The 22,791-nt window shown below is 28.6% G+C and overlaps 3 protein-coding genes and 2 long non-coding RNA genes across 5 annotated transcripts; 4 read left to right on the top strand and 1 right to left on the bottom strand.

Annotated features, from left to right (window-relative positions):
* The first annotated feature begins 1,828 nt into the window (after positions 1-1,828).
* Positions 1,829-3,176, top strand: LOC105648984 (uncharacterized). The gene is made up of 3 exons (XM_012235498.4): positions 1,829-1,952; positions 2,035-2,220; positions 2,576-3,176. Exons 1-3 carry the CDS (start codon positions 1,898-1,900, stop codon positions 3,088-3,090), a joined length of 756 nt encoding a protein of 251 aa, XP_012090888.1. The 5' UTR covers positions 1,829-1,897; the 3' UTR covers positions 3,091-3,176.
* A 1,533-nt stretch (positions 3,177-4,709) lies between these two features.
* On the top strand, positions 4,710-5,278 carry LOC119369835 (uncharacterized). The gene is made up of 2 exons (XR_005177399.2): positions 4,710-4,854; positions 4,940-5,278. It is a non-coding gene; the product is annotated as an uncharacterized LOC119369835 (long non-coding RNA).
* Positions 5,279-10,217: 4,939 nt separating this feature from the next.
* On the bottom strand, positions 10,218-11,736 carry LOC105648938 (large ribosomal subunit protein eL21z/eL21y). The gene is made up of 2 exons (XM_012235443.4): positions 11,430-11,736; positions 10,218-10,619 (listed from the first exon to the last, which is right to left on the bottom strand). The coding sequence occupies exons 1-2, from the start codon at positions 11,664-11,666 to the stop codon at positions 10,362-10,364; spliced, it is 495 nt and encodes a 164-aa protein (XP_012090833.1). The 5' UTR covers positions 11,667-11,736; the 3' UTR covers positions 10,218-10,361.
* A 5,300-nt stretch (positions 11,737-17,036) lies between these two features.
* On the top strand, positions 17,037-17,874 carry LOC105648936 (dirigent protein 22). The gene has a single exon (XM_012235442.4). The coding sequence runs from the start codon at positions 17,272-17,274 to the stop codon at positions 17,854-17,856; it is 585 nt and encodes a 194-aa protein (XP_012090832.1). The 5' UTR covers positions 17,037-17,271; the 3' UTR covers positions 17,857-17,874.
* A 1,432-nt stretch (positions 17,875-19,306) lies between these two features.
* LOC149498104 (uncharacterized) lies at positions 19,307-20,224 on the top strand. Its single transcript, XR_016319773.1, has 3 exons — positions 19,307-19,516; positions 19,679-19,738; positions 19,981-20,224. It is a non-coding gene; the product is annotated as an uncharacterized LOC149498104 (long non-coding RNA).
* The last annotated feature ends 2,567 nt before the right edge of the window (positions 20,225-22,791 follow it).

Below are 22,791 nucleotides of genomic sequence, written 5' to 3'. Positions count from 1 at the left end.
CCAAGAACAGAAGTATTTCTGCTAAAAAAAAAGAAATAAGAAGTTGTTAGCAATGGCGAATCTTTCCTTCAACCATTTCCTCATCCTTTTCCTTATTTTATCAGGTATTATTCTGAATAATTCTATTATGTAATTATAATAATAAATTAGAATATCAAACTTTTATTAATATATAATATTTTTAATTTATGCAGCTTCATCTATGATCCCCAAAGCAAGAGCACAGAAAAGGTGTCAAGCGATTTTACATCCAACGGGATGTGTACTGTACGATTGTAAGAAAGAATGTTTCGAAAAACATAACTCTGGAAATGGGATTTGTGTTGAAAACGCATCCATGACAGATTATGCTTGCTATTGCTTTTGGAATTGCTGATCCTTTGTTATTCCTTTCTTGTTCCTTCTAATAATTTTCAACTATTGGATTATTACTCAATGATCCAATAGTTCATCGTGATGATATCACGTTTAAATGGTCGATATGTAATAATTCACAAATGGAACTATTTTAATAAAATGGATTATATTTAGAATGAGCTTATATATCATATTTATTGCGTAGAAATGAGAGAGATTATCAAATCAGAAGCTCAATCCCTGAGAATGCCACGAATAGGTCAATAATTTCCTGCACATAATTATTAATATTTGTTAATATTTGATCGATTTTTAATTATGATGCACATATTTGTTAATATTTTCATGCCATTGTTTAGTACATGAGAGTTAAAGATATAAACACTTATATCACTAGAGCACGAACCTTAGTAAAACTTTATATATGGATGTATAATATGGCTACAACGTTCCTTAGAAATATACTAGTTATAAAAGAAATTGTTATTGTCATTTACACCTTATCAATACGCGCAAGAATTTATTTATGGCATATTAACTGAATGTAAATTTAAAACTAAAGTGAGCACCGCTAAAATTTAAACTTATTTATAGCGTACTAATTGGTTTTACAGATATGCTAAACGTGGCCGCAGTTTTTTCGTAATTACACATATTTAAGATATTTTGTTGCAAATCCGATAAAAGCATAGTACGTATTGAATTTTTAACATCTTCAGATATATTTTTCTATTTTCTAAAACACCAATTTAGGATTGAGTCATGTCAGAACTCCCAATAACGGCTTATTCTTGATTAGGTATAGAATCAAATCAAATATCAGTTGGTAAGATGTGGCTATATCTCGAGAATGTACGAACAAATTGGTTGAAATGCTACTAAAATAAAAAAAGAAACAAAATAATATTATAAGCCGCGTCTAATGTATATATGACTCTGTGCATTTTGCTAACTGGGTACTCAATTGAAAAAGTTTTTCTGATCAAACGCTCAAATAGAAAAAATGTGAAAGTTTAGACGCTAAAATAATCATTATCTCAATGAAAATTACCTTTTTTTTTTATTTTGTCATTCGTTATTGCATACACTCTGCACTATTGACAGCGGTTTCAAAGTGCACCAGAGACAGTACAATCTATTATAAAGCTCATTGAAAATATCACAGCCCACAAGAAAAAGAATACAAATTATATTTAAATTATTACATAGATGAGTCACTGCTTGGAACATCTTGGTTAATACAAAAATTTATGACAGATATGATCTTGGCCCTAAATAAAAAATAGAAAAAATAAAAAGTTTTTATTTTTTATTTTTTTTTTTGAAAAAAAAAAGGGTCAAACTGTCTGATCAATTCCTTGCATAAACAAAGGGCAAAGCTAGACTTAAGTTCTAACCATAAACTAGTATCACCTTTTACAATTTCCTAAAAATAAGAAGATCTAAATCTACTGCCTTCGCATTTAAATACCTTCCATCCTCTCACTCTTAATCATTCACTTACAATTTCACTTGCAAATTACAACTTTCTGGCATCAAAATGGCTACATTTTCCAGCAAGTTTTCCATTGCTTTTCTTCTTCTCATTTTATCAGGTTCGTATTAATTATTATTACTTAATTATATTTTAGACTTAATTTTTTACTAATCTGATTTGCTTTTATTATTATTTTTCAGTTGTAGTGATGATACCTCAAGGAAACACACAGGAAATGTGTCATTCCATTGTACCAGACGCTGGTGATACTTGTGATGAAGCTACATGTGAAAAGAACTGTACTGGTTCACAACCTAAAGGCTCCGGAACATGCATCCAAACTAGTGCCACTCAGTATGCCTGTTTCTGTACCTATGTCTGCTCAGGTGCCTAATGATCTAATCACTTCATTGCTTATTCCAAATCAAACATAATGTAATATAACAACAAACTAAAAGTTATTTTTAATAATTTAAAATATATTTTATTTTATTTTATTTAGCGTGTCAATATAATGTAACGAATCCAAAATAATTTGGTCTAATGGTTGCGACACACTAAAAGCCATCCTGGATATAATGTAATAGACCGAGAATAGTTTAGTCCAGTGGTTCAGCACACCAGACGCAATTATGGTGATTGCAAGGTAGAGTAATGGAGTCTAACATATAATCGTTCTTGATTACGTTGTATTACATCTCACTGTGTTGTCATTAATAACAAAACTATTAAAATCAATAGATGGTAAAGGTCCAAGCGCTGCTCCAACGGCTTCACAGACAAAGTCACCGCCTGCACCAGCTCCAAAGAAAGCAAACTCAACCGCTTCACCGACTAAGTCACCTGCAGTTGCACCGGCACCAAGGAAAACTATGCTTGCTCCTCCGGCTAAGTCACCTTCTGCTTCTCAATCTCCTGACTCTGATTCTCAATCTCCAGACTCTGATTCTCAATCTCCCGACTCTGATTCTCAATCTCCCGACTCTGCAACTCCAGCTTCTTCTCCGACTGAAACGACACCAGTTTCAGGTCCGGCTCCTGACAGTGACACCACTACAATGTCTCCAACTAGCTCGCCGCCAAATCCTATGGGTCCTAGCTCCTCGCCTCCCTCAGTGGATGCAACTTCTACTTCTGCTTCTGATGATGCTCCAGCTCCAGGCCCAGACGCCGAAGCTAGTGCTGCGTTGAACAATAACGGTGTCACTTCGGCTGTGGTTGGAGTGGCTTGTGTCTGGTCATTCTTCCTATTTTGAGTTTTTTTTTTTTAGTTTTTTTTAGCTGGTTGATGGAAATTATTATTTTATTCCGATCAATAATGAAATAATAATTTTTTATTCAATTGAATAGAATTGCAACTGCTGCTTCAAATCAGATAGTATTGACAATTTAAAAAAAAAAAAAAAAAAAAAAAAAAAAACGAAAATAGCAATTGACAAAATTAAGAATTTTTTATGACAAATTCACAAGAACAAAATGAAAGTGTTTAAAAAGTGTTAATTAGTCTTTGTCAAATAGGAATATTACATTTAAATTCAAAACCTCACAGTCTAAATATAATTTCACTGTCACTGTCACATATTTACAATTAATATGACATTTATTATTATTATTATTACAAAAGGGAAATTAAAAAAAAAAAACTACAAACAACCAAGTATTACACAATCTTAAATATACCATCTCGCGTGATTCGTCTAATAACCAAAGTATCATATCATATGGACAAAGCAAAGAATGCAAATCAATCATTATAAAATAAGCTTCATATTTAATATGTAAATTCTCGTCCTTGTGTTGCTATGACAATAAAAAATAGCTTTTAGCATTTTAATCGATCAGAATGCTGAAAATTATTTAAAAAATTATTACCGAATATAGCTTAAATCTAGTAATTATCCCTTGATAGAAAGGATTGAAAGAGACCAGACTAAAATATTTTTATTTTCAATTTTTTTTAACACTGAAAATCAAATTTTTTTTTTTTTTAATATTGGAGGGGTAAGGGCCCCTTTTGGCTCTATGTGCATCCTTCTTGAGAATACAGATACTATATCCTACTTGGTAACAACTCTCCTGCGATAAATCATAATTGGAACGTTAATTCAATGATTTTATTTATAAAATACATCTAATTAACTATTAGGAGTCTATACACCAAACTCTACTTCTCGATCAGCAAATCTAAACAAACTTTGGGTCGAATCAAAATCCAACGAAAAAGGAAAAAGGAAAGATCCAAATCACGATTTTTTTTTTTATCTTAATATTGGGCTTAGGAAAAAAAAAAAAAACAGAAAGAAAAAGAAAAGGCTAAAAACAAGTTTTAGGCTTAAAGAACAAACTTAACCCAAATACAATTGGGCCTCTACAATCTAATCCTCCCGATTTATATACGAAAATTTTAAAGACGAGTATCATTTTAAGATCAAAATAATTTAGGAATTAAATATTTAGATATCATGGAATGAAATGGTGAAAGGGAACATGAATGTCAGAAAAAAATTGTAATGGGTGTGATTTAAAATACATATATATACAAGAATTTAAAAAATGAGCGCACTCACCTCAATAATGAGAAAAAAAAAGTTGAAAAATGAGAAATAATTATTCAAAATAACAAAATTCAGAAAAAAAAAAAAAGCATTCAGGTAGAATGAAAATAATTAACAATCATTTGCAGAAGTCAAGCATCATTGAGTTTGATTCTTTTCTTCTGCTTTTTTTTTTTTTTTCCTTTGGTATTAATCGATCCTTTTCTTCTCTGGTACAGATACTTCACAGTTTTCTCACACCTTTCAGTTTGGAATCTTCCCATTCAATTTATATATATATATATATAGTATTAATAAGATGCTACCCTAAACTTCCTGCACCTATCTTCATTTCTCAAATTTTTGCATATATATAAAAAAATTCTCTCAATAAACTCCTTTATTCAGGTTATTTTCCTTTATAATAAAAAATAAAAATGGCTAAACTTTCCTTCAGCCTTTTCTGTGTCTTCCTTATTTTTTCAGGTTTGGTTTTCATTCCAGAAACTTTTATGTGATTGTTTTTTTTTTTTTTTTTTTTTAAAGTTGGGTATCATTTTATATTTTGCAGGAGGTATGATGGTGCCTTATGGAAATGCACAAGAAATGTGTCATTATGAAATTCCAGGAAATGGGAATTGTGATGAAGGAAATTGCCAAACACAGTGCTCCAATTTACAACAAGGGAAAGGAATCTGCACTCAGACTTATATAAATAGATTCAGTTGCATTTGCAATTGGGAATGTTAACGAACTTCTATTTATTTAACATTTTTAATCAAATTGTAAAAGTTTCCAATTTTTATTGAATTTCTTCCCATCCTCTCTCTCTCTCTCTCTCTCTCTCTCTCTATTTTTATTTATTTGTTTATTTAAAATAATTCTATATAAATATATTTCCATTTGTTCTCCTCTTTTGAGTAGAATTTGTCTTTATAAGCTTGTTTTCTTTTTCATTCGCTACCCTTATATTAATATTATTTGCATTAAAATCCTTTTCTTTTTCCATTATTTTCTCTGTTTATATAGCATATTTTATATTTTCGAAATCTAATATAAAATTAGCTAAAATGTATTTTCATTCAATATATTACGTATATATAATAGCAATGTTATCCAACAAAATTCATAATTTCTACAACATAATTTGACAGAGTCAGTCTAAAATTTAAAAAATAGATTGTAAAATTTTACATAGTCAGTCTAAAATTTAAAAAATAGATTGTAAAATTATTATTATTATTATTATTATCTGGTGTCAAACTTGACATTTCTACCTCTTTTACCATTAATTAATATCTCATATGAGAGAGATTTAATAAGTGGAAGTAATTTTTAATTTCATACTCCTTCCGTCTTTTTTTTTTTTTTTATAGTTGACAAAACACGCATGTTAAAAATTTAGTCGTTATTTTACCTTTTTTTACCTTTAACTAATTAAGATATTAATAAAAATACTTCATTAAATGAATAATCATAAAGGTTATTATAAAAAAAATAATTATTTTACGTATGTAAATTTAAAAACCTTATAAACATTTTGGAACATAAAAAAAATAACAAACAAACATTTTGGGAGTAATAAATTTTAGTTCCTTTAAAAAAATTTTTTAATAATCTCTGTTAACCTGATAATGTTGACTAGTGACCAGCACTAGCAGTGGTTATCAACTAGTGGATTAATAAACATATATTTATTATAGTATAATAAATCTTATTAATATTTAGAAGACGTGGAAAACTCGAAAAAAGAATATATTATTTTATCTTTAAATTGATTTAGTTTTTCTCCTGTAAATATTTCGATCGAGTATTCTTCAGAAACAAATGGAGCTAAATAAACCAAATCGACCTTAAAAGTAATTTCCGTACTGACCTGACCAATACAGGATTCTAATTTCAGAAAAAGAAAAACAAAGTAAGAAGAGGTCAATAACTGAAACGAAAACCATATCACTAAAAATAGAATCTTCTGTTTTGGTTTCTCATATATCTTCCACATTATAAATTTAGAAATTGAATTAAGACAATTAGCAACCCAAACAAGACAAGAACAATTTATTACATGTTTCTCGTATAAAAAATGAACAAACTTTTCCCAGTTCTTCTGCTTGTTTTGTCAGGTTTGTTAATAGAATTAGCTGAAGGAAATGGAGAAGAAACTTGCCACTTAATAATTCCAGGTGGAGAAACTTGTGACAATCAAGAATGCCAAAGGCAGTGTACTGAGCAAGAACCAGACAGCCAAGGAGAATGTAGTCAAACCACTCACAAACGTTGGATTTGTTATTGTACATATCAATGTGTGCCTGATGATTAATTAATTACGTCTTCTTCTTCTTTCTTTTTTATCTTAATTTTTATTTATCATTTATTGCAAAGTTTGAGTATTTCAAATATTATTTCACATCGACTGTTATTTAACACATTGTTTTCTTTATTGTTTAATTGTTTTTTTTATTATTATTATTTAACATATTAACTGTTTTAGTAGCTGTTAGTTGTTCTATTAGTTGTTAGCTATTAGTTTTTAGTTAGTAACTATTTATACAACGGTTTGAATTAGAATTGTTGGGTAAAAATTATTGTTTCTATTTAAAATGATAAAAAAGAATATTAGTTGAATTCGGAAGAAAAAAAAACAATATTATATAATTGTCAAGGAAGAAAAATTTTCTCAACGCTATTATAAAAGCTATATTACTAAATGTTACAATTAATAAAAATAGAGTTTTGATTTGGTCAAACACTAAAATGCTAATTCAAAAGTTGTTGCCGAACATGGCCGAAAAAATTATTCCTCAAATATGCTTTTTTTTTACTGTAAAAAGAAAAAAGTATTCATGGTGAAAGAAGTTAAATCTAATGAGAAATTAAAACTACAAAATTAGATAAAGGCATAGTAAATCAATAAGTTAACAAAAAACACAAACTGAAAGCTGAAACATTACAAACGTTAAAAGGAATTAAAACCTGAAACATGTTCTTAGCCTTCAATCTTGTATTACAAAAATAAGGCCTTATGAAGATATTATATTTTGAGATGGTTTACAATAATAAGTGCAATAACATATGGAATTTCTACAGGCTCCCACACCTGAAGGTAATTTGGCACATTGTTTCGTGCATTTCTGCAAATCACAGATGTTAATTTTTATCGACTTATGGCACGTGTGTTCTGGTATCCTCGCTCCTTCCATTCTTTGGATGGATTCAGCTGTCTCAAAAATAATAATATAATTAGTCGAAAACTCGAGTTTTAAAAATTAAAAGCCTATTAAAATAAATAAATAAAGAACCTGAAAGTAGTAGGAGAAGAACACAGAAAAGAGTTCTCATCTTTGGCCCTGTTTGTTTGATGAAGGAAGAAGAGTTAAGATTAGTTTTTTGCTTATTGTAAATTAACAACTCAGGTTGTTTTCAATAATAAATGATAGAACAATAGTTTTCCGGTGCAAAACCATTGGCTAGAAAGTAATTTCAACAAGAGAATAAATTGTATCTTACTTCCCTAAGTCACTTGTCATAATTAAAATCCTTTTCAAGCATATATTCTTTTCTTTATACTGACCTTTTTTTTTTTCTTTTGATAATATTATATTTGGTGACTTTAGCTTTTTTATTTATTTATTTTGGTGTCTAGACGAAAAAAACATTATAAGACGGAGAACTTACAGTTAGGTGTCTCGTATTGAGATTAAAAACACAATAGAATGAGATAGATCCCATTAATACTTTGTTTACTCTCAGTTAATTCATATAATTTGAATCCCCTACATTGCAATGATAATTAAAGTTGAAAAAATTATAGTACAGTTCTCGTAGTTTTGAGAAATACAATTAGTTCATCTCTTTATTTTTTTTAAATATATCAATTTTTTCTATGTTCTGCTAGTCTTATACCATTATGTCATTTTCCAATTTTTGTATTTTTTCGTTAATTTAATTAAAAAATAGAAATAGAAAAGGAGATAATAAAATTTTATACCAGAAAAGTTACGGTATGATCTTTATGGATTGAGAACTACAATTAGTTTATCTCTGTTTTTTATTAAATATGTTAAAAATGGAAGAGATAAAAATGATATTTTCATCGTTTCATAAGACAGTTAATGAAAAATACAGAGAAATTGAACGGAAGCAAGAAAAAATAGTCTGTTTTCAAAACACAAATTGCATTGTAATTTTTGCATTAAAATTTCCTTCCTATCCTTCCTTTATTAATGATGTTTTAGACTAGGATTTCAAAGACCTTTTCCTTCTTCTTTGCGGATTTCAAAGCAACCTTTTAGTACTTGTTAATTTAAAAAAGAAAAAAAAAAATCTATTCTCATCATCATTATTAAATTTATAGTTTTGGACTGAGATTTCATAACATTTTTCTAGGTCCAGCTGTTGTTATAATGTGTTTTCTGGCGGTCCACCTAAGTAAAATTCACCTGATTGTAAAGATTTGCATTCATACACTAAATTTAACTTTATAGAATTCAATATATATATTTTGCTATTTTTATAATTATTTATATTATTCACCAAATTTAACCTTTTCTTCTTCATCTGTTCTTGAGATTCTTAAAGATTTAAGGACTTTTTTTTTATTCACCATAAAAAATTAGGGATGTGATAGTAATTTTCTTAAAAGTAATGGAATTTAAGGATCCATGTTTATTTTTCTATTGCAAGAATAGAAAAAATCTTACCTTTTGAATATAAGGACTTGAAATTGGGATAAATCAAAAAGTAGGAATTTAAATTCTCCAAAGTTAGCAAGATCTTTGCATTAATTTTGATATAATTTAGATACCGCACTCATAAATTTTAGTACATAGATTGGAATAAAAAAAACCATATTTCATATATAGATATTTTAGAGAATACAAAATGTTATTCATTTTGAATTTTATATTCTGCAAGTCTAATTTAAATTCAAATTCAAATTCAATTTATCATCTTTATACATTTTCTCATTCTCATTAATAAATTTTTAAAATATGAAATTTCTATAATGATAAATATTGTCTTATAAATTTATATGTTTCATGTTTCTTATTTCAACAAATAATAAAAAATAGGGAAATATTTCTCAAAAAAAAAAAAAAAAAAAACGGAACCTTTAGCTTATTATTAGCTAGCTCGAGCTGCTGTTTCCTTGTCTGATTTAATGGTGTGGAACGTTATTTAGTTAATAGAGTTCATCCTTATTTTCCAAAAAAGAAAAAAAATATATTATTAGTGGCTAGTCTCACATCTTTCTGTTTTCGTTAATGAAATAACGTGCAGCCATAATTCGGTGAGTCCATAAAGCTTCGGCCCAATGCAGATGGCCGCAGATATGGAAAACAAATGAGAAACAACGGCCCCATTTTAACGTTTGCTATACATAGTTACCTACGGCCCAACGCAGGGCAGGGCAAATTCTAGTATTTCAATTCTGTTCTATTTTCCCAGGAAACAAACTGGAAGAAAATGGAATTTAATTTAACAGAAAGAAAAATATTTCAAACTCAGAAAAAACAATAACATTGCACAAAAATGAAAAATTACAAATCCAGAGAGTTCAGTCAAATCAGTAAGCTCGTGAAATACCAAACAAATTGCTAGTTTCAAAATCAAACAAGAAATTAAGCTTAAACAAATAATTTTCAACCGGTTATTCCCTTCATAACCCAGCACCTTAAGGTTATCAAAACCTCAAAAATAACTGACAAAAATTTTAAAAGATCAAATAGTCTTATTCTTCAATCAGAATATATAATTTGACATTCAAAAATAAGCTAACAAAAATGCAAAAAATTGATAATTAATAGGAAATATATTTTGATGAACATTAAATATATCTGAAGAGGAAGTGAAATAAAGCATAGTTCATTATATCAAAAAAACCTCTTCAATACTTCAAGTACTTAAAAAGACATATGAATAAGCTAATCCAGTCAACAAAAAAGTTTGCATCACAAACCAAACAGCATGAACAAAACCTAAAACTTGTAGCTCTAATAACCACCCTTGAGATCATTAACAACATCATATGGAATGGGTGTAACAGTTTCCAATGTTGCTCCCTCGACCTTGAATCCGGGTTTTGGTCCTTCTGGCTGCCTCTTTGTGCTAATGACCTCACCTTTAGCCTTTGCCTCTGCCTTCAGCTCATCGTTCTTCTTTTTCCTTAGGCGGAATTCCTCGGTACACCTCGAAGGTTGCAAATGCTCAATTCTAACATGGATCCTCTTCTTGATAATCCTGTTACCAACCTATAATACACAAACAACACCAAAGCTTTAATCATTTAAGGCTAGAAGTTGAGCTATGCAGGGAATAGAGATCAAAATAAAATCAAGAAAGAAATCACCACAGATCAATTAATCTAATTAGTTAAACAGAGAATTCTTTGGACGAAAGTACATTAATCCAAAACAACAATCCCAGTGGTACTAAAACTCTTAAGACTAGAAAAGAAACCCTACACAAAACAAACAAAATTTTAAAACAGCTCTCTATATATCAATCACATTGACAATCTATATCAAACATAAAACCAGACCCAACAATTGCTGAATAATCCAACTACTTGTAATGATATCTCGAGCTACAATAATAAATAATCAGAATATACATAGTAATTGGATGCTAGTGTCTAAATCCAAGATCTATAACGCCATCAGCATTCAAAGTAAACATCAAGCACACAGGCCCTTAAAAACGTCAGAGGGATCACAAAATCACCAAAAGTATAATAGAAATTGCTTGCTTGTTAACAACTATTTTAGCTCAAATCCAAAAAAATGACACAACCTAGAAGTCAGGCCCTACAATACAGCTATCACAGACAACACATCAAACGCCTAATGATCAAACACAACCACAAAAACTTGAACCCAGAATAAATCAATCCAAAAAATGAATGCAAACCGGAACCATAAGATTAAATAAAAGCATTTCTATCATTTAAAGAAACAAAATAACACTATTTTCATTAATTTAAGAAACCCAAGAATACATAGACAGTAATCGTTTTCCACCAAAATATAAAAGAGAACTGGAGTTATTATATTGTTGTATACCTGCTTGTTAACCTCTACGCCGACGGCGCGTTTGGTAACGTTCCATACACGACCGGTACGGCCATGGTAGAACTTGTGAGGCATACCCTTGTGGACGGCGCCGTTAACCTTGATATCCACATATTCACCGATCTTGTAGGTCCTAAGATAAGTGGTCAATGGGATGTAACCCTTCTTCCTGAAAGGCCTTGAGAACAAATCACGAGTTCGGGAGCGAAGACCATGACCGGCCGGCATTTTCACTCACCTCTCTCTCTCTGTGCAGTGGTGGCTGTGGAAAACTAGAGAGATTTGAAGAAACAAAACCCTAGATTATATTTATAGGTGCATTTTGTGTTTTAGGGTTTGTATTGTAAGGGCGGATCTGGGGTTTTGTATATTTAATGGGCTTTCTTTGTGGGCCGATTTCTGGGTAGTAATAAACTAGGCAATGGGCTATTTTGGTAGTTTATCAAGCTAAAATTGAAAACCCATGCATTTCCATACAGTATGGACAAACATAAAAGAAACACTAAATAAGGGAGAAAATTAGTAAAAATAATATAATTTATAATTATTTATAAATATTAGAAGAAGTACAAGTTTGAGGAAGAATAAAAGGAAAAAAATATTAAATTTTAATTATTCATAAAAATGAAAAATAATAAAACACAATCTTATTGTACTCATACATCATATTTACTCGTGGCTTTTTATCATAAAATAATGAATGTTTCATAAACAAAAAGTATTTCCCAATGTGAATTTAAAACGAAATCAAATAACAAATTTGGCATTAGAAATTATTGAAAAAATATTAGGATTTGAAATTTTTATTTATGATCCATTAGGAAGCATAGCGAGCGAAATAATATGATGGGCTACAAAATATAAATAGCTTTTCACTTGATTCACCAATTTTATGAAAATTAGAAGGCTCGAACTCGAATCCTCTAACTCTTCATCATTAGGAAAAAAAATTAACTAGAAGGGTTAATGCTAAAATTTTTTAAGAATTGATAAATGGGAGAATTGGATTTAAATCTATATTCGTATGATATACTTACGGCTAAACTTAAACTGCTCTTATACAAGAAATTTAAATGTTAATTTGTTGCTAACAGTTGCGAGTGCCGTTGACACAGTTGGAGTCTCACTCTTCAACAATTTAATAAAGAATAAAATGGAAAATGGGGGAATTGAGGCAAGTAAAATTAGCCTCGGAAAGTTTGCTTCTTTCTATCATCAGTCTAATAAGAATATTGGTTGAGCAATGGGTAGAATCAGATATGTAAATGAATTGAGTCGAGCTCAAACATGCCAAGCTCGAAACTTAACGAGTCTGAAAATTTAAATTTGAGCTTGACTCAATGAAAATTCGAGTTCAATTTGAATTTAATTCGAAAAATTTTAAACACGATACTCGAATAAAATATAAAAGATATATTATACGTGTATGTATATATATAAACTCATTGAATTTTTTAACTGACCATTATTAGGCTCGAGCTCTACTTGTTTACTAATAAACAGGCTCGAATTCGATTTGAGTTGAACTTTTTAAAATTTCTTTCGATCCAGTTCGAATCATTTACACCCCTAATAGATGGTTCCCTGGCGTTCTACTAAATCCCATTTCCACATTAATATAGTGCATGAAGTGATGGTATTTTGCTTACATTAGATATATGGATCAACATTGTGTCGATTTGATTTAAATTAAATCCAATAAATGTAAATGGAACAAATCAAATTCTTTTACATGTAAATTAAATTGACTGAATACCATATACTACCAAAATCAATTTAGTTCAGTTGAATTTTAATTATTTGAAACAGATTGAGCTTTCTTTTTTTTAAAGTCTAATAAAAATCAAATTGAAATTAAAAAGTGTTTAATTTTAATTATTGTTTTTTAAGAATTTGACAATTCATTAATAAATAATATAATTTTAGTTATCTGAGTACATCATAATATTTTTATAAGAATAATCAATATAAATATATAAAATTGCTAGCATCACCAAAAAATTTATTTATATTTATAGAATATATATAAAATTGGAAGAATTGACACGACTTTAGATGTGAATGTGATAACCTAAATAAAACTCACTATGTCCGAGTACTGGAATCCCCATCTCAATCCCAATTAGGGATGCAAAAGATTCAACTCAAGCTCAGACTTGTCAAACTCAGCTCGACAGAATTTAATTCGACTTGAAAGTCAATAAGCCTAAAGATTTTAGATTTTATCTCGACTCGATGAAAGTTCGAGCTGAACTCAAAACTCAAGTTTTACTCAAAATTTTTTGAGTTCCAGCTCAACTTAAGATTTGGGAACTCGAGTAAACCTAAAATAAATATCATATATGTGTATATAAAAGCTTAACAAGCTTCAACAAGCTTTCTAGTTAAATATCATTAGTCTCGAGTTCGACTCATTTGCTAAATGAGCCGACTCAAGCTGGATATGAATCGAATCTTTTTGAATGTATTTTCAGCTGAGTTCGAACACCCGATTCATTTACATCCCTGGTCCAGCTGACACGGCAAAACAATAGTCAATTGCCTTTGTTTTTGTCTTTTTCCTGCTCTCGTGGAAAATGAAAGATACAATCCAATAGACTCCGAGCTTTAGACCATCTTTGAACCATGACAGAGTATGTATCTTCCTTTACACTTCCTAGTTCCTAATCCAACGGTTCTAAGGCCACTTCTAAAAGTGGGTAGGTGTCCTTTCACTATACAATGGGAAGTTGAAAAACATATTTTCGGTCTGTTTCCATTCCCCTCGATACTGATATCTATTCTGAAAGCTAGTTCAATTAGCATTTTTGAATCATTATTATTTATTTTTGTTGATAAAAAAAATTTGAATACTTAGCTTAAATTATAAAAGATGCATTTTTTTTTCTTTTCCAAATCTTCTAATCATGACAATGAAACGAAGATTTCATTCTTTTCTTAAATTAAAAGGATTCATTCATTAAAAAATTAAAAAGATTGATTTAATACGATACGTGAAAGTTAATATTATTATTATAAAAAGATGATATATGCGTGCAATTTTTCTGTTTTAAAAATGTTTTAAGTACTTGAGCGTAATTTTCACTTGCTATGGTATTCCTTCTCTTTCACTTTCTCAGATTTGAAATATGATAATATATGCTATAAAATTAAAAGCATTAAGAAATTAGAGTACTACCCTTTTTTAAAAAACAAAAATAACTTATAGATTAAGTTAAACTACTAGAACTTATACGAGTCAATAGTCAAAGCATTAATTTGGGTGCCAATACTTGTTTATTGTTGCTAGTAAATCCTGCAAGTTTAGTGTTTCTTTCTTCTGACACTCCCGTTTTATGATTAGATGAGAGATTAATTTCTTTCAATCTGGGTCATGACTTAATTTTAAAATCACTAAAGTGGGACTTAATGTGCTTCAACTACTAGGCCAAACTATCTTAGATACTAATGTTATAATAATTTATATAATATGTATTTGAATCTCAATTTAAAAAAGAATAGCAATAAAGGTAGAAGAAAAAAAGAAGAGAGCAAAGAAAAAAGGAAAGAAAACGAGGAGAATGAGGAAAAAGAAGAAAAAAAGAAAAAAGAAAAAGAAAGAGAAGACTGAGGAGAAGAAGAAGTAGAAAAAGAGATAGGAGGAAGAAAAAAGATGGACAAGAATAAATACAAAGATAAAGGACAGATAAATATAAATTGAGCTGAAATTTTAAATTATGTAATTCTCAGTAATTATTCTATATTTTATCACTATTTTATTTACTTACTGCTTATATTATATTGTTTATTTTAAAATTTAGCAATAATTTTTTTACTCTAAAATTATCTCTATTGGAGTCTAAGTATCTTTAAGGTTAATCATTTTTGTCCCATTATAATTACTTATCATTTTAGAATATCAAGAAAGAATTAATTGTTTTTGCAACATTATTCTTGTCTTTTCACGTATCCAACTAAATACACATTAGTTATTTAGAGAATTTATAAAATGGTAATTTAATCAATATAATTATTTTTGCTAAAAATGATATTTTCAATTATTTCCTTAATTTAAAACACAATTGTAGTGGAACAAAAGGAGTATTGGAATATCCCTTTCGGGAAAAAAAAAAAAACAGTATTGGAATTTATTTTTCTTTTTTCAAAGAAAATAGAGTTTTTTTTTTTTTTTTTTTTAATTTCACTTGATATGACAAGTTAATTTTTATGCACTATCTGCACTAACTTCATCTCATTTATTAAAAAAATAACCCATTTACGATAGATGAATAAAATAAAAAATAAAAAAGGAATCTTTCGTCTCCTTGTGATTAAAAAGATGCGAAAACGCCTCTATCATTTTAAAATTTTAATAGCTAATAAGTTCATTTTTATATAAGGCCTGAGCTAAATCTTTTTTCTAAAAAACTTCTTTCTTTTCTTAAAAATTACTTTTTCTGAAAAATATTTTTTTTTTATATTTGAAATGTTTAGAAAAATCAATCAAAAGAAATATCTTTTTAGTTAAAAGAAAAATAAAAAATGTAAGTCATATTAAAGAAAAATGAATTTTCATTATCAAAAGGAAAAAATTTTAAACTTCGACAAATTTATTATCATTTTATAAATACTTTTTTTATTAATTTAATAATCATCTTCTGAGTCTAAATACTGTAGGCTTCTAGCATTATCCATTCTTCATGGTTAGGTAGTGATTTTTAATTAAAAAAAAAATGCAATAATCATATATTACTGTGGTTTCCAATAATCATCGTCTACCACTAGTTACCTCCATCAATTACCATTTTATATATTTTTCATACTAAATAATAGATGTTTCAAATATGAAATTTATAAAATTCTAAAGACTTCTTATAAACTAAAGTTTTCAATATTTTTATTATTGTAAATAACCAATTGAAAATGAATTATTTGAAAAATATTTTGCAAAACTGTAAACAACAGGAGCCTAAGGCTCCGTTTGTTTCAATAAAATAATTTATAGAAAATTATTTTTCACAACTTTCCATTATTTGGGATGCTTAAGAAAATAAGTCAACGGAAAATATTTTTCTGGTCAAAGGAAAATTAAGTAATTTTTAAATAAAAATAACTTTTCACTTTTCAAGAGAGCAAAATATTTTCTAGATATTGACAAATCTTATAAATCTATATTTTTTTAATTTATTAATCATCTAGTCAATACTACCAGTTACTATTTACCACTGATCACTACCACCGGTCAGAGGTGGCTACCATCACGCTTTTTTATAATTTATAATTTTTTTTTTGCATTCTTCTCGAATTTAACAATAAAATTTTTAAATTATAAAATTTATATTATTATTAATATTTTTTATGGCCTTATGAGATAAAGACTTTAATATTTTAATTAATTTTCAATATTACAACCAAATAACGGAAAATAAATCATTTGACAAATATTTTTCATGAAAAATATTTTTTAGACAATTATTTTCCTATAAATTATTTTACTTGAAAAGAAAGGAGGGTAAATGAAAAAATATTCTCATATTCTCTTGCTTTGAGAGATTTAAGTTCTTTCCAAGAGTTGGTGAAAATGTTTCTCCTACCATTTATTGCCTTACTGGTTCATAAACCAAATATTCAAACTCCTAAAGCACGGCCTTCAAAGCAAATCAACGCTGTGAAATCAAAGTTGATTGGTCTGAATTTTTATTTTTCTAATCAAGTGGTCCCAAAAACATCAACTGGTCTTGGTATGCCAACATAAACCTCTTCTTCTAGTCTAGTTTATAAATACATAAATAAACCCAATTGATTAACCATTCTTCTTTACTCCTAATCTCTGGCCCAGCTGCCAATCACTACCATGGCAAAAACCATCAAAGCCCTTCCTTTCCTTCTCTTCCTTGTCTCTTACAATATTCTACTCTGCACTTTGGCTACTGCAAAATCTAAGAGTTTTTCAAAAATCCTATCTCCGGCGACTCTAGGCCTCAAAAAAGAGAAACTAAGCCACCTTCACTTCTACTTCCACGACATAGTCAGCGGCCGGAATCCCACCGCCGTTCCAGTCGTAAATGCCGCCATGACCAACAAATCATTATCTGCATTTGGGCTTGTAGTGATGATGGATGACCCTTTAACTGCTGAGCCTGAACTCAGCTCGAAGCCCGTCGGAAAAGCTCAAGGGATTTACGCATCGGCTTCGCTAAGTGAACTTAGTCTTTTAATGGTCTTGAACTTTGCTTTTACGGAAGGCAAGTATAATGGTAGCTATCTTAGTGTTTTGGGACGGAACAGTGTTTTTTCCGGCGTTAGAGAGATGCCAATCGTCGGTGGAAGCGGACTTTTCCGGTTTGCTAGAGGTTATGCTCAGGCGAAGACTCATACCTTTGATTTGAAAACTGGAGATGCTATTGTAGAGTATAATGTTTATGTTTTCCATTATTGAGTTTTGAGTTTTTTTTTTTTTTTTTTTCTTGTTTTTTTAGAAGATGCTAAATTGCTAATTACTAGTTTATTTAAATCATTTTTTAACTTGAAAATCACGCATCTTTCTAGGCGTTATGGTTTTAAAGAGTATTCTGAGTTTTTTTTTTATTGAAAAATAAAAAATATTACAAATTTGAATCTCCTCTTGTCCTCATCTAAATATATAAAACAAAAAGAAAAAGTTTGATGGGTATGGCTCAAATTTATGGACTAAAAGCAATAGAAAATTATAAAATTTAATCGAACAGGTCATGATGGGCCATGCATGGATTTCTGACTCTTCTTTCTTGCTTTTGGTGGTCTCCATCTGGCCATTGCTTTCATTTGTCTATAGTTAATTGATCGTAGTGCTGATGTAATAGGCATTAAATGTTCACGAGGTTTTTCTATGTATAATCGCTAGCTTTTTTCTTTTCTCGATTCTTTAGAAGGTTTTATGGCCAAAATAAAACTGCAGTCTATATAATAAAATGATTTTCTCTTTTTAATTTATTAAATTACTGAAAATAATTAATAGTTAGAATAATTTTTCTCTTTGTTCATCAAATTAATAAAAATAACTGTGACCCAAAGGACTCAAATTTCAAATTTCTCACTTCTCATACGAGTGAGACCATAATCACTAGCTTTTAGTTGATTAAATATGGGGTTATTTTTGCATTAATTGTATTGTTAATTTGGCAAAGAAAATGACAGCCAAAATCCCATATGCCAATCACTCTAAGAGATTGTGTAGGCATCGTAGCACCGAATCAAAAATTCCATGGTCATTTTATGTGTTGTATTTTTTGGTCGAGTTTAACCCCTGTTTGAAATATAGGAAGGATTCGAATAGTATTATAATAAACTGCAGTAGCCAATCAAAACCCGGCAAGATAACTAAATAATGAACTTGACAATTCAAATAAAATTTTAAGGTATTAATTTCAAAAAAAAAAAAAAACATAGTCTATGAACAAATATTCTACATATGATTGAGTCGTGAAAGACCTCAACTACAGGGAACAAATACACTAATTTGTCTTTTTTTTTTCCCAACAATAAACAAGATTCCATTTAAAAAATAAAAAAAAAGATTGTCAATTTTTTTATGAGTTGAATACTACAATGGTACCGCAGAATGATTATAGGGTGTATTAATATTTTTTTTAAAAAAAACATTAATTTATTAATGAAAGAATATAACGTGAATACATCATAATATTTCTAAAAAATAAGAAATAAAATTATAGTGAATAAATTTTTTAAAAAATATTAATTTATTAACGAAGAATATAACGTGAATACGTCGTAATATTTCTAAAAAATAAGAAATAATACGGTGAATAAAATTACTATGTTTATCAAAAAAAGTATATATATAAATGTAAAAAAATTGAAGTTTTCTATTTAGTATTTAGAGATTATCTTGGTGAAGAAGAGTTTAACTTTTCGGATACATTTGTGACTCTAAAATTGCAAACCACTACCCTACCGGCTACAAAAACTCATATAAGCTCGACGACGACCTCAAACTATCTATCTCAAACTCATCCACGATCCACGAGTCTCCATCTCCAAGTTGACGACGGCTACCATAGTCTTTCCTGCAAAGTCACATTCACGTCTAGCTAAAACAAGTAAGGATTTCTGCTATTTTTTAAGTTTCAGAACAAACAAACAAATTAAAGTTTGAAATTTATGGATTTTTTTAATCTGATATATGAAAACTCTACTTATTAATGAATTATTGTTAGGTTTTGTTAATTTCTTGTGTTAATTTGCTTGGGTTTTTCTTAAAGTTGGACATTAAGCCTTCGGATTCTCTGCTTTCGATGGGCCTCTTGGAAATAGTTTATCAGGTAATTTTAATGTGATCAATGATTTGTGGTTTATTTATTTATTTTTTTTATGAGTATTTGAAAGCTGTTTCTATTATCAAGGATTCTTTGTTCTTGTTTTATATTTGATTTCGGAAGGAAAAATCTTCATGGTGATAGTCTCAGTTCATTGACTCTGACATGCTGCATTGCTATTGTTAATTAAATATCAGATAAATGCTTTGCCATTCAATTACACATCAGTTTTGGTTGTTGTATTGCAGATGGGATTGCTTCAGGCTGAGAGACACTGCTTTTTATCTGTAATTTTTCTATTTCCTCTCAGTTCATGATGTTTGGATATTGGGTTCTTGAATTGATTTCTCTTATCCTCGTTCGTTAAATCACCTTGATAACTATAACCCATATCTGTAAGCAATTAACCACGAGCATTCTTGTGTTGGGTTATGCACTCTGTTTAAATTTTGGTTGCTGTGATCTTAATCTTTAATCCTCTTTTGGTTGCTATTACTGATGCTGTGTTTAGAAAACCACCAGTCCCATCTAAACTTACCTTTTTGTCATTGTTCGTCATATTGGGTGGTTCTGTTATTAAAGAACAACACAGGATCATACAAATTAATCTTTACTATTAATTTTAAAGCATACTTTCTTGAAAGATAGTTAATAATTGTGACGTTAATAAATGAAATCTATTAAAATTTGTTCCTTAATAGATAATTCAAGTGTGTTGCTAGGAAAAACTGGTAGAGTTGGCATTAATATTGAGAGATGACTACAATGTCTTACTAGGAAGGAAGAATTGACTAATGTTAAGTTTGCACGTGAAAAAGTTGAGTGTCAGTGCAATTACAGTTACTGCATTATTTCATTAGCAGCAGATTTATCTTCAAACCTGGAATTGTTGGGTACCTGAGGCTTTGGCTTACTGATATTGAAATGTCTTTAGAGCCTGTGAGGAGCTTGATTTTGTTATAAGTGATTTTTTCTTTCTTGGACTAAATTTGTTATTATTGCTTTTTGGACTAATGTTATTATTATTGCCTTTTGTTTTTTGACCTATATATTTAAGAAATGTTTGAACTTTTATTTCGTTTTTTGAGTATTGTATGAAATTTAATTTGAACTTTGTGAAAATTATAGTAAAATATTGGAAATATTTTTTTATTATGTTCAACCTTTTTTTTTCTCATAGATTTGCATATAATTATTAGATTTATGTGATATATAATAGGTGTAAATGCCTTACTTATTTGGTGAAGATTAAAATTTTTTAATGTTGTATCAAATGTCGGAAAATATTTTGTATAATAGTTAAATGTTGGAAAATAACGTATTTTCATGGAGTTATTCTTTGGCAAGTTATTTTCTAGAAACAAACAGAGTATAAATATTTAAGTATTCCTAAATAATTTTATTCCTACCATTTTAAATAAATTTAAAATATTCCTTAATTTATTTTTTTAGAGGGTATTAGATCGTTGGAATCTTAAGGGAAAGTTAGTAGGGACAGTCGGATTTCGATGTATGGTTTGTACTTTATTTAAAAAATTAAATTTCTAAACATATAACCCCATGCTAATTTTCCATTTATATTGTCAGAATACATAAATTCATCTCTGAACTTTCTTACTTTAATCTTGTAACACCCTTAACTTTTATTTTGACCCATCAAATATTTTAATTTATAAAATTATATCAATTAAACACTTTAATTTTTAAAATTATTTTATTAAACACTTTAACTTACAAAATTAGATCAATTAAGCACTTATTAAAAATTAAAAATTTATGAAAATTATTGTTCGAAAAGTCATGTTAACTATGTGTCAAGTCGATATTTTACAGATAAAAACTAAAAATTCTAAAAATTATTGGTATTAGTGTCAAAAGGTGTATAATATTGTCAAAATTTATAAATTCAAATACATAATAAGACATTTTAATTCTTATAGAATTTAATTTAGAGGTGAATTTTTGTATTCAGTCCATTTATATGTAAAAATACTTTCTTATCTCAAAGTGTGGGAAAATTAAATTCTTATAGAAAATAAGACATTTTAAATTTTGTAATAATATTTATTGTCATAATTATATTACTTTCCTAAGAAACTTTTATTATCTTCGAGTAATTTAATTTTCCTATAAAACTTTTCTGAAATTCTAAGAGAGTAATTTTCCATAGGAAATTTGAATTTTAATAATTAAAGTAATCTTCCAAATAATTGGTAGAGTACTTACGATTGAACTCGTTTTAGTAAAATCGATAATGAGTAGCGGGGCCCTAGAGACCTAAACTTTAAAAATACTTATGAATTAGAAATCGGAACGAGTAAAATCGATACTGAGTTGTGGACGGCTAGAGACCTAGGCCTTAAAAATACTTACGGATTAGAGACGGGCAAAGATGAGAGAAGGTTGTGGATAGAGTTAGGGATGGTACCGATGCTATTGCTATTAGTACTCAATTTTGTTAAATCACGGAAGGGTTTTGCTACTAACATAAGCACTTATAATGTATAGAGATGTGCTTCAGGATTTAAGCTGGATATCTGCGAATTTTAAACCGTTTGCGTTGAATTCGGCTTAAAATTTTATTATTTATATTCATTTTATTCATATTTGTCCAAAATCTATTAAAGATATTCTTTTAAGTGAATAGATGATTCACGAATTTTAAATTAGTTGAATTTAAAATTAATTTAAAATTATTTAATGTTTAAAATATCCTTTTACTAATAATAATTAGATTAATTGTACATATCTCTAATCAAACCAATTTAATATAACGAGTATTCAAAAATCTAAATTTGTATTCTATCTACCTATCACAACTAATGGTTTTCAAACCATTTTTAATTTTTCAAATTCACAATAAATAAATGGGAGTTGGATAGTACTCTAAAATATTGGCGCTGCTTCCATCCTTAGATATGGCCTATAATTTATTAATTTATTATAATTGCAATAGATTATAGTACTTTTATCTTTTACTATGTTCGTTCTATATATTGATTTAGATTTAGTTTGATTTTTACATAGATTAAGAAAACTAATTAATATAGTTAAATTAT

Source organism: Jatropha curcas, chromosome 2, assembly GCF_041381405.1.
Source record: "Jatropha curcas cultivar XTBG-Jc1 chromosome 2, XTBG_Jcur_1.0, whole genome shotgun sequence".
NCBI lineage: Eukaryota > Viridiplantae > Streptophyta > Magnoliopsida > Malpighiales > Euphorbiaceae > Jatropha > Jatropha curcas.
Note: the sequence above shows the minus strand (reverse complement) of the source record. Positions and strands in the feature narration are given on the sequence as shown.